This window comes from Pempheris klunzingeri, chromosome 13 (genome assembly GCF_042242105.1).
Source record: "Pempheris klunzingeri isolate RE-2024b chromosome 13, fPemKlu1.hap1, whole genome shotgun sequence".
NCBI classification, from domain to species: domain Eukaryota; kingdom Metazoa; phylum Chordata; class Actinopteri; order Acropomatiformes; family Pempheridae; genus Pempheris; species Pempheris klunzingeri.
This window is the reverse complement of record NC_092024.1, coordinates 13,451,813-13,467,773: the sequence shown is the minus strand read 5'-3', so window position 1 is coordinate 13,467,773 and position 15,961 is coordinate 13,451,813. Positions and strand designations below refer to the sequence as shown.

At 43.1% G+C, this 15,961-nt stretch overlaps 1 protein-coding gene across 1 annotated transcript in view; it reads left to right on the top strand.

Annotated features, from left to right (window-relative positions):
- The window catches only part of LOC139211980 (doublecortin domain-containing protein 2C), an 85,137-nt gene extending 72,514 nt beyond the window's left edge, over positions 1-12,623 (top strand). Inside the window, exon 11 of the mRNA XM_070842414.1 lies at positions 12,538-12,623. Within this exon, the coding sequence (XP_070698515.1) occupies positions 12,538-12,623 (86 nt within the window). The remainder of the gene's footprint in view (positions 1-12,537) is intronic.
- Positions 12,624-15,961: the final 3,338 nt, after the last annotated feature.

Sequence of the window (15,961 nt, the reverse complement as noted above, 5' to 3'; positions counted from 1 at the left end):
TTGCAGATGTTGACGAAGGCTAAAGGTTGGCTTGGGGCATTTTAGTTCACTGCACTTTGTTGTCTACCTCTCACTTTGCGAACCAGACCTCTCTGTCCTGGCCTCCCAGGTCAACCACAACATTGACTCGCTCCCAGCTTGTCAACGTGTCAGGGTGCATGCAGGCGTGCTGGAGAGGATGGAACGGCTGAGCTGGGGAGAGAGACAGACACATGAAAGGCTTGCATGTTGTGAAGATGGTGGTTGAAGATGGCCCTCTAAAACATTGTTCACATTATGCTCTGCCTAAAGAAAAAATGCAGTCCAGTGGAAATGAAATGACCCCTCTGGACCTGCTGTCATTTGACATCTTTGTTTTCCAAGCCTGCGATCCAACCAGTGTGTAGCTCAAACCTATTCCAGCAGCATGAATCAAATTTCCTCTCTTAATCTATTTTTGGTTATTGCTTTGGTATGAAAATGAATTAATTACGGTACTATACATACTTGACAGCTATGGAACATCATGTAAATGCTCCCTCAGCAGCTATGCGAATCCTGCATTTTACTGCAACCCAAGTATAATCTCATGTCTTAGCAGACACATTAAACTGTTCTCACAACAAGCCCTGTCATTCTGCTTCAACTGAAAACATTTTCGGCGTCACATCACATTAGATCAGTGAGCAAAAGAGACACCACACATTAAAAAACATTCCTTTTTTAACACTTCTCTTCTTATGGGCTGAGGCAGGTGTTTGAATCACGTAACATTTATAGAGGATTTTCACCACAGGGAAACAAATCAGTCTTTTTGACTCTTTTTGGTCTGTTGAAACTTGTGCTATAATAAGTTTTGCCCTCTCATTTACACCCCAGTCACAACAGATGTTGTCCTGGCCAGCAGGGACAGATGTACTGGTGGACATAAACCAATGTGTCCCCTCTTTCCAAACAGTTTAAGCCACTGTCCAAACAGGATTAGTGCCAACTTGGACGTGTCAAAGCAATTACAACAATGACATCAGCGTGGTTTTTGTGGGTTATGGCTGATGGAGTGTAAATGTCTGCGGAGATGAACGCCTACTACCTCTCACTTGTCACCGCCCACTCTCCACTTCCATCTGCTCCCTTTCCTGATGCATTAGATTGGACATTTTTTGGACAAAAGATGCACCAGTCCGTCAGAGTCATGGCGGTTTGAGCTGCTGGTTTGATTAAAAATGGCCGTTGGTCCACAGCAACCCCTATTCAGTGCTTTATATCCAGCCTAGCAACTGTATATCTTTAGTGTGAGCAGTTTTCTCTTATCTGATTTAGGAGACAAACAGATTGCTTGCATTAAATAAATGATGTCTGATGCAATCAAACCTTTGTAGCTATGGAACAGCCGAGTAATTAAACAGTCGGGAATTAATGAAAAATAGTGTTGATGCTCTTTATTTTTTATTTCTAAAGAGAATGAATAAACAATTAAAAACTTAAACATGTGATGTATAGATACAGAGACGAACATGTGCACTCTTATATGGATCTACACTGAACAACTACCAGAACCTGCAGAGTGTGCCTTTTTTCATCTACGCTAATCTGACATACTTGAGTGTTCAGTGTGGTGCGCTGTAGAAGAGAATCGAAACATTCCTTGATATATTCTGCAGGGGAAGTAAGTTCATCACTTGATGAAAAATGAATTGATGAAAAAAAATTTACCTTGAATGTCCTGGACAAATACATCCATAAGCCACTTACGTAGATAAGCTAAGTGGCAAACCTTACTCACTCCTTTTAATATGCCTCACTGGCGCTCAGAGAAAGAGGGAAAGCAGTACAGATATGACGTACCCTCTTGCTCCCCCTCATTAATCTTAATAAAACAATTGACCCCTGAATAGCTTATTTCTGCCCTGCACCATTAGGCTGCATGACCGAGGCTTTAAATATTAAGCAGGCTTTGTAAAATTTGACAAAATGTTTAGCAAATGGCATAAGGCATGGTACACTCATGGGCTTTTTCTCTTACACTTGTGTTGTAAATGATAGATATGTTTTTATTAGACAGAATGCTGTTTTAAGCAGCATTGTGGTATTGATATTTGCCTTCAGCTTGCATGATTTAAGATGGCAGATACATGCAAGCCAGTCAGGCTTTTAGCTCCTTACCTTTCACAACTAACTACTCTGACATAATCTTGCAGTGAATTTTCATAATCTGAAAAGACAGTGACCATGTGAGCTTTTCTCACTGCCTGCAAAAATACTACGCCATTTCTCGTCTGTGTAATGCTGCTCTATTTTTTGCCCCTTTGCCCCCTCTGACTCCAGCGGTGGAGCACAGTACACCACACAATATACAGTAATTTGTCTCTGATTAAAATTTCTGCTGAGCTTTGAAGCCCATACTGGTGTTCTGTGCTGAAGTGGTCTTCCTCGTCTGGTAAAAATTGAAAGCCTTTTCATCTCAGAGGGCTTAAGGGGTCAAAGGAACACCAAATAACCCTCCCTGTTGTGTTTCTTTTTTTTCCTCAGAAGCTTGTAACAAACTGCACCTTTGTCGGACGCGGCCTCTGTCAGGCCGGGGCTGGGGGGACTGCCCTCGGGTTCAGGCTTTGGAGACCCTGTCAGCTACAAAATGGGGTCTGCTTTATTTCACCCTCTGACCTTAGGCCCAAAAAGAGCCACGCAGGAAAAACAGAGAGATATATGATACATCAAGGCCCAGTGAAACTCCACGGCTGGGAAATGAGGAGGCTGCAAACTGCAGAGTGAGCAGAAAATGAAGGAGCTTATTGTAGGAGGGGGGGCTAACACCACAATTCCTATTTGGGGGTGAATCAGAGTTGCTACATTGTAAGATTGAAGCTAAGAAGTTTTGCCTTTTGATAGATATTTCATTGCTACACATTGGAAAATTGCATTGTTGCAATATATCTAGTTCTGCATATAATTTGCACCTGCTTTACTTCTAGTCATTTTCAAATAAATTATTAAGAAATTTAGTAAATTCATCTCACAGATTCAACAGACTGGGAAACTGAAATTTAAGTGTAAATTTAAAGATAATGAAATTTAAAGATAATGAGCTGCAAAAGGTGAGAATACTTAACAAAACCATTACATGTAAGATTTTCTTTTTTCTGGGAGAAACTGAAATCCATTGATAATTTCTCAAGTTTGACGCATCTGCATTAAATGAATGAAATTGATTGACTTAGAGATGTTGCTGCATAGCCAATCAATCCAAAGAGGGACAACCCAGGGGGCGTCCATGGGGATGCGGAGAGGAAGGGCCTCCTATTGTTTTGGGGCTTGATGTCAGCCAGTCCTTGACCTTGGGGGGGTCCAGGCTTCAGTACTCAGGCCAGGGTGTGAATGCTGGGACAAGGGCCTGGATCCTCAATATGGGAGAGCCAGGCTTTCAAGCTCAGGGTCATGGGGTCAGCATCAATGCTCAGGAGTATTAATGAGTGACCTTCGGAAAATGGTGGAGGAGGACAGAGAGATGGAGGGAGAAGGTGGAAAAAAATGAAGGAAGGGGTGGGCGGGTGAGTGGCAGAGAGAAAACTGTAAAGCCCTGAGAGAATGGAGGCTGAGACCTGTTTCTCCAAGATAACAGAGATTGGCCTATGAAAATGCATCCATCACAAGGCCACTAAGCCGGAGCCTTCTTTTGTGTGTCCATGTCGGCTGAGAGCGAGGGCTGAGGGGGGAGGAGGGAGTGATGGAGGAGGAGGAGGGGAGGGGGGTTGGGGGGTGGGGAGTGGGGTCAATCTGTGGAGATGGAAACAGGGGTTAGGGGAGGGATGACGGGGAGAGAAAGGGTACGGGAGGGAAGGGTCGCTCAGGCCAGCCTGGCGTGGACAAGTGAAATGGGAACGCTCCATTGCTTATTCAACAGGGAGCAGATCTCTAAGAAGATAGAGGCCCACCAATCTTTTGAATGGGGGGGGGGGGTTTGTTGGAACGGCAGCCAACGTGCAGGAGATTTCTAATTTCGTCGGTGAGCTCTTCACTGAGGGGTTTGTGACAGAGTGGTGTGGATGAGCAGAGCATGGAGCAAGGTGGAGAAGAAGAGCTGTCGCTACAATGCTCTTAGAGGTTAAAGGCTTGGGTCCTTCTCTTTCAATAAGAATTTCAGAGGATATTCTGAGGAAAATATTAGCATCAGGTGCATGTAACAATTAACCTGCTTTTATCCTTTCCACTGAATATATATGAATATATACAACTCCAAAAACATTGGTTTTGAATTTATTTCAAGTCATTTCTCTTCCTTCCTCAGTTACAGTAAACTTTGAAGTACAAACTTTCCTCTGCCCTTCTCATGTTTTGTTCTTAAAGTGCACTGTTTGAGTCTTTTTAACTATTCCTTTACAATGGTGAGCTCGTCATTTAGAGTACAGCGCATCTCCATCTCCTTTTACATCCCAGATCAATGCTATCTGCAGGAGTGCAGGAACAGGATTGTCTGCTTTATACTGACTTGTGTTTTCCTACCATCAACTGCTGCACTCTCCAGAATTTCCAAGAAAACATTCTCCCTCCCCTCCGTGTCACTGCGTGTTCGGTTCCTGATGTGAAGAGCAGGTTGACACAGATGAGCAACAGACGAGAGAAAGATTGTGTAGAGGGGGTGTGGGGGGCGGTGAGCGCTGTGCTTGCACTGATGATTTCTATTTTGCATTGGAAGTGGCACGTTGACGCATTCAAATTAATGTGACTGCCTTCAACTTTTTCGCTTTTTCTATCTCCCTCCTTCTTTACCCTCGGGCTTTTTAATTTTCACTGGTCCTTCCCATGGCTTTCGTCCATCCTGAAGACAGATGCCCCATAGGCGCTTTAAAGCTCCGTAATGTATACATTATTCATATCACTCCACAAAAGGTGCTCATTAAACTTTACATGGCCAATGGAGTCGGCAGCCATAGATTGAAAGTGTTGCCCATATCACAAATGTCACTGTGGATTGACAGAGAAAGGGGAGAGCGTTGCTGGGGGTTTGGTTTGAAGATGGCTTTGATTTAACTCCAGGGTCATTTGCATCCAGCTTGATCCATCCTCCCTGTGCGGTTCATTTTCTATTGTGTTTGGGATTTGGGCACTACACAGAAGTTTACTAGAATATAAATACAAATGTTTTGTAGAAAAATACAACGTTTATTTATAATTGTTCAATAGAGATATATGTTTTTTGCCAAGAGTGAAGCATACAGAACAATAAGATACTACAGGAGGGAGCAGATCCATACAGTGCAGGAGGTTGATATATGTATGTATGTATGCATGTATGCATAAACCCCATATAGAGTAATTCAGCATCAAATGCATCTTTAAATCTGCCTAAACCCCAGCAGTGTTTCTCACTACACAAACAAGCTGCCATGGAGGGCCCTTTGGGTAAGACCTACACGCTTTCCTTTTCTTGGCCAGGGTCTCAGCAGAGCGTTCATCCCTTAATAATACAACACTTAACCCTCCTGTATTGTCCATAAAAGGCTCGGCTGGCAGGTACAGTAAACTGGTGGGACTAACAAAAGCTTGATGCAGAGCTGAGAAAAACATCCACACAGGGAAATGAGCTGTCATTACAGTAGCAGGGCAGCACTCAGGCACTTCTCTGTATGTGCTCATCTCTTCTGCTTGCTACCCCCAAGGTCCTCTTGCACTCATAAATACATAATTACGCCCACCACCGCCATGATGATTTCTGTTTTCATCAGCTGTCAAAAATGACCTGAATTACCCATCACTGTTTGACCCAAATGCAGCCGTCAGATATGTTAATCACAGCTTACATAACCACTCAGCCCTCTTTCCACTGACTTAAACTGTGCGTATGCGTGTGCCTGAAACCCCTTTAAATAGCACCTGTCACCAACAGAACAAAATAAAGAAAAATGAATAAAAGAAATTTAAAACTCAAGATGAGGCATTTTGCATCCATAAATTAACCTTGACTTTGACGTCTCTCGGCGGGAGGCGTGCTGAGCTGTACCTTTTTAATGTTTAACATGACAGAAAAGACAGAAAAACAGCAAAGGCTGATGTCCCTGAAAGCTGTGACCTGAACTTATCCGATATGCAGAGTGAGGAGAAAGAAAACAAGATAAATGTTACGTTGGCTATTCTCTTTTTTGTTTCACTTTTCTGCCTTTCAAGAAATATTTTGACAGCGGTAATTTAATATGTATTTATGTGGGTATTGTTAGGATGATCTTAAGAGGATGTAAACACTTCTGTTTTCATACCAGCAACAATGAATTTAGCACTTGAATTTATTCCATGCATGTCTCTGGCAAAAAAAAAACAACAAATCTGCGAGTACAGTATGCAGTGAACAGGGGAGACCCCTTTGGACATCTTACTCTAAGTCTTGCAGCCCTATGACAAAAGCCCACTGCATGGTGGGAGTTCACCCCCATTCATTTTCTATGGGACGGGAGCAAATGTTGCGCGATTTGTTCACTTCCAGTCGGTCTTATCCATTATTCTCCTGACGTTTCATGTTATGTCTCACACCCCACCATAACCTTACTTGAGTCAAGTGTGTTTGACATTTTAGTGTTTGAACTCATGTAGTGGAGTACAAGAGGACTGTTCTCTGCAGACAAAACATTGCCAAGGTCACAGTGGGATTTGTAGGTACAATCCTACAAATGGATGGCATTAATATTTCTTTGTAGCACATTTATAGAACTACTCTTAACTCTAGCCATGAGAATCTACATCAATATATTATGACAAAATTATGTGCCTTTTCAAGTCCACATAAATTCATAGCCACTGGTTATTTGCATTATGTGTAAGATGTTTGCGTAGTGTAACTAACTGATCATTTTGTAAAAATACCAGTTGTTCTAGTACATTACATTATCTCACTCTTCTATCTGATGTATGTAGTTGTAATTAGAGACTGAATTTTATCAGCTAATCAAGAATAACATACAAGTAGGATTTTTTTTGCTGTCAGTGCAAAAGCATCACAGCAACAAGTTGCAGAAAAGGCTTTTTGCAATGTTATCTCATTAGCGGTAATTATAACAGATATCATCTTGTATTATTGTGTGAACCAACATATCCCGAAGCTAAAGTCCTTCCCCCAGCCCAATGCCTGTTTCCACATAACACCGGGTAGATTTCGCTCTGCCGTCTTTTCTTTGCATAAACAGTGCCTGCAGTCAGAGTCTGCTCTGATCAAAGGGACAAATCTATCCAGGAGCAATCAGGTTGCTGCGCTAGGCCGGGCTGCTGACAACTCCAGGCTCTTTGATCAGAAATACATCATCTTCAGCAGGCTGCCTGCCTGGATGCCTTTGTCTGGGGCCAGGAAATAGGGGAAGTGATAGCTCCCTCTTGGTGCTCTTCTTCTCTGCTACGCCTTTTGGCAGGCAAGATGAAAGCTACCCCAATTATAAGTGAAAATACCCCCAATGAACTGAGCTGAGCTTCTGAGATGCAACTAGAGCCCCCTCCCCATATCATCACTAAATCTCTATACACTGCCTATGCATGATGATACAAAAGATATTGTCAATTTCTCTTTTCTCTTCCCTCGTCTTTCTTGGTGAAATGAGACTTTGGCCGAGATAGTGTGCCAGTGCAATTGAGGTCACATCCAAAAGCATCGGTCTCTCTCCTCCCAATTTGGTAACAGCAGTTCTAATAACATGGTCTTCACGGCAAGGAAAGAGAAAAGTGAATGTCTGGGCCTCTAAGCACACCTCCTCTGCTCCCCTCCCCTCGCTCTCAACCCCTCGACTGTGAGCTAAAGCATTTTTTTTTCACCCAGCTTCAAGAGGTGGAACAGGAGATGTTGAATGATGGACAGGTGTGCAGGCATTGTGCTGTTCTGCTCTGCACTGAAGGAGATCATTGATTTGCATTACAGTCCCACACATAAAACACAACCCTCCATACACACACACACACACGCACACACACGCCCCCATCCACATTTTACTGTTCCACCCCTATGACTGCACCACCTCCCACACGGCAGCCCACACCCCGGCTCCTAATCAAGGAGTGAATGTTTATCTCCGTTCCTGTCTTTTATAGGGGTGGAGTGTTATCTCCGGCTTCTGGTACCACCTCACCTAGGCTGACCGGAGAGGGAAAGCTATCACACCTCAATGCAGGCTTTACAAGCCAGCTCAGATGATGTCAAAACCATACATTACCTCACAGAGATTATACATCTGGATGTATTCAATGAGGGTTATTTCAGGAGACTTAACCTTTCTCACTGTCACGCCTGCCTCATATCTTGGCTCAAACAAATCAAACCAATTTCACTTTGAATAAATTACCCAAACAGTTTTCCGTTCTATCTTGAAGCCCACAGAAAAAAAGCAACAACACCCAGGGAAGCCGGTGCTGCTTAAAGGTGTAATCCCCTCCGTCAACAGCCTCAGAAGCATATCAGGTGTCTTTAAGCTCATCCACCTGTCAGTGAGCTCTTCCAGCAATTACACATCTGTCAAGTGTCACCTATCTCAGCTCTCACTGACAAGGGTTATGTCAAGCAGTCAGCCATTACGGCGGCCCAAATGGAGTCTGCATTGTTTAGGGCCAGCAGGAAGTGGCTGTGGCATGGAAGAGTGAGCAGGGTCTCTACAGTGTGACTGTGAAGCCAAGCTAACGGTTAGTTTCGGAGATGGAAGGGAGGGGGGGGGGCTCTGTCCAGATCTCTTTTCTTGCATCTCCTCATATTTCTCAAAGCTGGAATGGCAGCAAGGGTGTTTTTTGTTCACTATACCGAGCCTTGGGACTAATCCAGGCTGGTTAAGTCTTTGCCCAGGGCAACGGCTTTTATATGCATGAGCATGATTTGACCTGTCTTCAGGCTGTGAATAGGGTTATGCAAAAGAGAAAATCAGGCAGAATATTAAATATTATCGGGTTTAGCCTCCCCACATGCTTTAACATTGTTGAACAGTCTTATTGTTGGTTTGAAATATATATATGAAATATATACTGTGTGTTTTTGTAGTTTTCATTTCCCTCTGTAAAGTTTAATTTGCCCTTAAAGTAAGAAGACGCTGCCTCACAGAATGTATTTTTATTAGCTTTTTGTTAACGACAAACTCATAACAACGGTTACAGGAATAGTTAGACGTTTTGGGAAATATGCTTTTTTGTGTCTTGAGTTAGGTTTGTACCACTCTAATATCTGTCCAGTAAATCTAAGGCTACAGCCAGCTGTCAGTTAGTTTAGCTTAGAGCAAAGACTAGAACTGGGTAAATGGGTAGCATGTCTCAAAAAAAATTATCTGCTCACTGATTAACTTATGTCTCTGATATCTGCCTAATATGTACCAAAATATCACACAAAAAAGTGCAAAATAGACAAAATGCACTTTTAACTTACTTTACTGTATTTTTGGCAAGAAAGGGATTTTAGACTGAAAATCCTAAAACATTGCTGCACTAACTTGCAGTGCTGGACAGCCATACTGTTAGCTAATACTGTGCAAAAGTTTGTCACGCACATTTTTGAAGGTCTTCACAACTTCTGAACACTTCTTGGCCCTCTTGAATATTTTAGTGTACGTTACAGTCTGAGAGGATAATTAGATCGTGTCTCGACTGTGTGGCCTGTCGTAATGGCTGTTAACACTCCGTCCTTGTTGCTTTTTCAACTGAATTTTGTATCACAGGTGCTATACTCAGTGTTAAAAGCTTGCAAGTAAAGAAAGAAAGATTGAATCTGGGTCACTTTAATGCTCTCGTCCGTCACACCACTACATCTCCTCAGGCCTGAGACGCAAGGCACATTGTCAAGTATTAATGAAGAAAATGTCCCTGTAGGGCTGGTGTTTGTCAAACCAAATTACATACATTCAGTTGGAAAGGTGAGGATTAATCTTTCAAATCCCTTCTGGATGTGTAGGATGCACCATACAATCCCACACTGAAAATAACCCCCCTGACGCTGACGCGAATTGGCTGAGCAGAAGCATTGTGCTGTTATGGTATACATACTACAGGTCGTGATGCCAGTAAACTAGTGAATGTGCTGACAGCAGTACAGTGCCTCCTATAGCTGCAGCAGCTGGTAAATATGCACACGCTTAAACAAAAACTGGGACAGAATGTATTCCAGCGATGTGCCAGTGACTGTTTGGTGTTTTCATTATTGTGTTTTCCATTTTTGGCTTTTCATCGAATTAATAATTCTGACTAGTGATAGAAAATACAGAGACAAACATAACAGAGAAGCAACAGAAAGAGAGCCTACATTAGATTAATGCCCTGCTTAGGTGGTCATACAGCAGCAAGCCGTTCCAGGAACTTAAAATACATGCAAATATTTCTTAATATAAACACATGAACAAAGAGTGCCTGAAAAACATACATACATAGTCCAGCCTACTCATGTAAATCAAACAGACAAACAAACAAACATTTCTCAACTCCATTCTACCACAGCCAGCTGTTTGTCAATAGCGCAGCATTTTTTTCTGGCAAAAATGGCCTTTTTCGCAAACAGCTTTATAGTGGTGGTTGAAGCTTTTGTCCCATGTGGCGGTTTTATTTGGATGTGCAGAGAAAAAAATAATTCTCAGTCAATTAAATGCCATTGATAATACAGAGACTGGCTGCTGTGAGAACGGCGAAGCAATCCACATCCCCGCTCATTTATGGTGGGGATTTGGTCTACCATGGGAAAGAAGCACTGGAGGTGGATCTGCAGAATTTCCCCACTCCATCTCTCCTGCTAGTGTCTTGCTGAGATTTAAATAAGCTTAAAGATTACTTGAGGGCCTTTAAATGCAAATTTTGGTGAGTGTGCAAAGCCCCTCCTGTAAACCTCAGCCTTATCATTTGCCTCCCAGATTAGGGCCTGTCTGAGATGGGAAGCTGGCTCCAGGCCCCCCAATAAGCTGCAGGCCAGGGGCCACTCCAGTGAGAGAGAGAGATGGATGGTGAGCGGAGGAGCCTGCTATGGCTGTGTGTGCCAAGGTCAGTGGTGGCTGCACTCACAATAATCAGCAAGTATCAAGAGACTTACATCTGGGGGTTTGCTTATCTCACTGTGTGTTTGTGTGTCTCTGTATGCATGTGTTTGTGTGTTTTTAGCTCCTTCAGACACAACCACAGTATGCTCAGTCACAAGGCCTCTGAGCCAGGATCTATGACAGATTAGGCAATAATCAATTAACAAATTAAGAAAAAGTAAGCTGAACTGCCTTGTATCCCCTGCATTATAAAACACTTTGGTGCACAGCTACAGTGATTGGCTCGGTATCCTGCACTTTTTTAGGGGGGATAGCAGATGTTGGAAATGGCTTTGATAGGTATATTGGCTCAGAGGAAAATTCAAGAGTATTTATGGTTTCAAACATGAAAGGATCCTGGCTTGTGGATGCATTTATGTTTGAATGGCACCCACTTCATTACTTAATGATTTGAAAAGGCTGTTAGGGAGCTGAGCCGGAGCCAACGAACCCATGACCCTGCTGAGTCAATGTGCTAAACAGACACAGGCTCTGCCTCAGGCAGCTACACTTCTCACACCATGGAAATATGACATATGAATGACTAAATGGAGAATACATTAGATGAGATTAAAATATACCAGTTTGTGCAAGACTGAAATATAACAGATAACATAATATATATAGCTGTTAAAGCAGCTGAATTCAATATTTTCTTTCATAACAATGGATCAAATGACTGTAGTGTGAAATGGGTTGCTGACAGTGAAAAACTCCCTGAGAATTATCACCAGAATTAACTCTGCAGTTACCCTCAGCTTTGCAGAAATTTCTACCATCTATCAGCTCATTGTTTTGTTTCTGCCTGGAAAGGTCCTTTACACACATTAGAAGAGGGGAAAATAGTTTTAGAGAACCCAACTCTATAGTATTGACTTTATATTTCCACGGTGTTTGCTATAGACTTCAATATGGAGTAATAAAGAGTTTTTCTGGAGCCAGCACCTACCAGCCGTTACTGGAACTGCAGCTTAAGGCAATTGTGCATTGGCTTCAGTGGTGAACCGTAATGGTTACTGTTTGCTACTAAGCAGTATGACTGAAACAGTTATATTGCTGAAGGGCACTGCCATAGTAGCTTTTTGGAGTGTGCGTTTACTTTTCTGTCTCTGATGTTTGCAGCTTGGCTTTTCATGCTCCCACTTCCCAAACCACTTGCTTCTAAAAGTCTCCAAAGCTATCAATTTTACTACATATCAGACTATCTGAAGCACTGAGGTCACTCAACTGCAGCGGCATCCTTCAATGTGGCCGTACAGTATAGCACATTATGTCACTCCACCCTTTGATTTTTCAACCTCACTGTAGCCTACATTCTGTGCATCTGGCACAGTGTGTAGGCACAGCTGGTGTCAACAAGGACCTATGCTGTCAAAAAGCACCAAACTCAGGTCAAGGTCATGGAGGGAAAAGTTAGATGATGGTGGGAGGAAGGGTGGTGGCAGTCTTGACTGATGTTGCGGTTGACTGCTCTCCCGCTAACACACACACACACATGCACAGACACACAAGACCTCTTTCATCCCCTTTTTCTTTACTATGTCCCCTTGTCATACAGCCCCCTCGCCCCCTACCCCACCACCACCACCCCACCCCACCCCCGCCCCGTCCTCCCTCCCAGGTGCTCAGAAACGATGTGGATGAGGTCGAGGACATGAGGAGCCCACCGGAGAGAGAACAGATGTCACATGCCTCTTGCACCACGCTCAGGGATGTGTGTGTGTGTGTGTGTGTGTGTGTGTGTGTGTGTTCTGTGGTGTGACAGGTAGCGTGTCGTGGTTGAAAGGTAAAACCGAGTCCTACTCCCTGAAGGAAATGGAATGAAATGGGGGCCAATAAGATGGGAGGGGACACCAGGATAGAAAGAACTGTATGATAATAGGTCCAGGATGTAAACACCTTGCTGTCTGTTGTTCAGTGTGAACTTTGCTAAAGGCTGCCGGTCGAAACTGTGACTGTAAAATGTCACGTTGTATTTGGCACGTTTTCAAACTGAGCTCAGACAAAGATCCTCAATAATCAATAAATAAACAATTAAATATGCATTTGATTTAAATCTCCTCCCTAGAAAGAGCTGATGTAAATCACTGGGACAACCATCTCAGAGTGGAAAGTCATTTACTGCTGTTACAGCTGACAGGATGAGGTCTTTTAGTCATGGCAGCACGCGTGCTTTCATTTATCATTCATGGGTCATATTGTTCTAGATTGGTGATTAGACAGTTGGCAGATTCAGAGCTGCATTAATGGTCTGAACATATGCACCTACACAAGCATACACATCGATTAGAGGTTACCACTTTTTTAAAATTTTATGTATGAGCCCCGTATTTGTGGGCTTACTCTATTTGGAGTATTATCGCTGGTATATTCAAAAGAACAGCGTGTCCTTAATCAAGACAGCTTTACTTTTGTCATAGTCTCACACCCCACACACACACACACACACACGTCGCCCGGTAAATGTACGCTCACCTGTGAATTAACTCATTAGAAATCACACAGACGTGCTGTGTCCACCTACCACATAGAGATTGCTCCCTTGCGTCCTGAGTGATACCTCCCTCTGTGATAATGTACATATTCATTATTCAACGTGGCCTGTCAGATTAACAGAATATTCGGCAGATTAGCTGGTTAGCTGTCTGGTGGTCTTTTCTTTTATCCACTGACTAGAGTGCCCTGACTAAGCACATCATAATGGCAGCAATCCCAGGTGGTGTGTAGTACAGGAGGAGACCTACTTTCAGTCCTTTTGATCTGATTTGAGTTTCTGAAAGGTTCGGATGGATTACGCTGTCCCTAAATGTTTGCATTGAACGTTGACTTGTCATAACTACATTCCTGTATGTGTATGAATATTTACATGGCATGTTTGGCCACAAGGGAAAAGGATTTATCCTTCAGTTGGAGTCAGAGGTATCTGTGAGCTAGCATCTCCCATACCTTCCAGGCACTGAAGCCTGTATATCCGGTAGAGCTTTAATGTTCAAAGCCACCTTCATGCTGTGGCTGGTGAGTCCTGCATGATAAGCAAGCATCTCTTACCTGCAACACGGGTCACTGATGGATCATGAAGACATCAGAACCAAATGAGATTGCTTCCTCAAAATGCATGCCCGTGTGTGCGTTAAGGTAAATGCAAGCATGTGTATGTGTGTTGATGTGAATGTATTTATTTAAATGTGTTTGTGCTTGCTAACCAAGCTGTTTAATCTGAGCCAGTCATTGAGTTTAGTATGGTTTTGGCAGCTTTTTCGTCTGTCGTTTAAAGGTGACATCACTCTGAGGATCCTCCACTTGAGTGTGCTAACTGTGTGTGTGTGTGAGTACATTATGTGAGTGAAGCTGCAGAATGTGTGTGCGCTGCACATATGCTGACAATTATACGTCAGTTTCCACAGGGAAACCAGTGGGTAGGACGGAAAGTGTATTTGAACCTACATTACATAAGTCTACAATCAGTGGGTATGGTAGTGATTCAAGCTATGGTAAACATGTTGGCAAGAACTAATCAGCGAATCTTTCATCTTCTAGTGTTGCAGTTTATTCATCATTCTGGCACAGTACTGTGTAATCTAATTTTGAGGTCTAGAGTGGTTGTGTTGGGGTGTAACCTGTGTGTGTGAAAGAGGGAGGAGGGGCGAAAGAGTTTGAAGGTGCTCAAACATGTCTATTCCTATTATTAACGTCACCCATTTTAGCATTACAGATGAGGCAACATCCTCATCAACCCATGTATTCCAATGAATGTATCACTGATTTAGCCTTTGGTCCAGGACCAGTGCAACAGTCCTCTCAGTTCCATTTATCAGGCCCCTGAGTGTTGCCTTATGTTGTAAAAATCAGACTGGCCTGACTCTGCCTGCGGTTGACTTTTGTTAACTATGAGGTGCCACGTCCCTGTTCTGTATACAGAGCAGAAGCAGCCAAAAAAAGCACCACAGGGGCATCGTAAAAGAGCCTCACAGGATATTGAAATAATGACCGTTGTTTGCAAAAACAGGATAGCCCAAGTCAAATCATTTCCTCATGTATTTGTCCTGAGCGATCATAAAGTCTTCCGAGAACACTCAAAGTTGTCTGCGGTCTGCTAATCCAATATGGAATAGGGCACATAGAAAAGAAACATTGCCTCTAACTACCTAGTTATCTGGCTGAGTCTGCCAAGCAGCCTGAATCTGTTCTGATTTTTGGCCTATCAGTCTGGAGAGTGAGGGCACAGGCAGTGAATTAATGGTCAGGAGATTTATTTGTTTGGTGTAATAAGGACTGTAAAACAGTAAGAGCTCTGTGCAGCCTTGCAGGCCCCCTGCCCCGTGGGTACAATCAAATGTTGCCAGTAAATCAATAGAGCTGGAAGAGGTTTTTATAACCCGAGTTTAACACCAGGCTCTAAGTGCTCCAGGTGGCAGGTCATTTGTTCATTATCCCAACTTATCACAATAAACAATGGCAACTCTGATTGGACTACTCTGCTACTACGTGAGGAAAAATTGGAGAGGAAGAAGACAAAAATCTCAGGTGGGCAAGAGAGGGCTAATAAGGAAGGCAGAGAGTGGGCAGGAGACATGGGAGAACCAGAAGATTAACCACTGTAATTACGTACAGGAGCACAGAGGAGGACTGGGACAGTACGGGTAACAGATAACGTGAGAGCTCTACAAGCTGACAGCCTGTAGCGATGACGCCTCCGATGCCACGGTTGTAATAGCGCATCTGGACATCTAATATTGTAAATACAAACGGAGCATCCTGGTCCCTCTTTTGCGAGCGAGGTTGCAAATGTACATTTTATTGTGAAAAGAAAAGAGAGTTGTTGGTTGGGGTGGGTACAGAAACGAGATGAATTGCTTCAATAATTTTGTGGCCTATTTAAAAAAAAAAAAAAAGCTGATCCTGAATTTCATTGCAAATGTGAATGAGAAGTTTGCAATGGAAAGATATGACAGCAGATCATGAAAGGACAGTAGTGTTTAAAT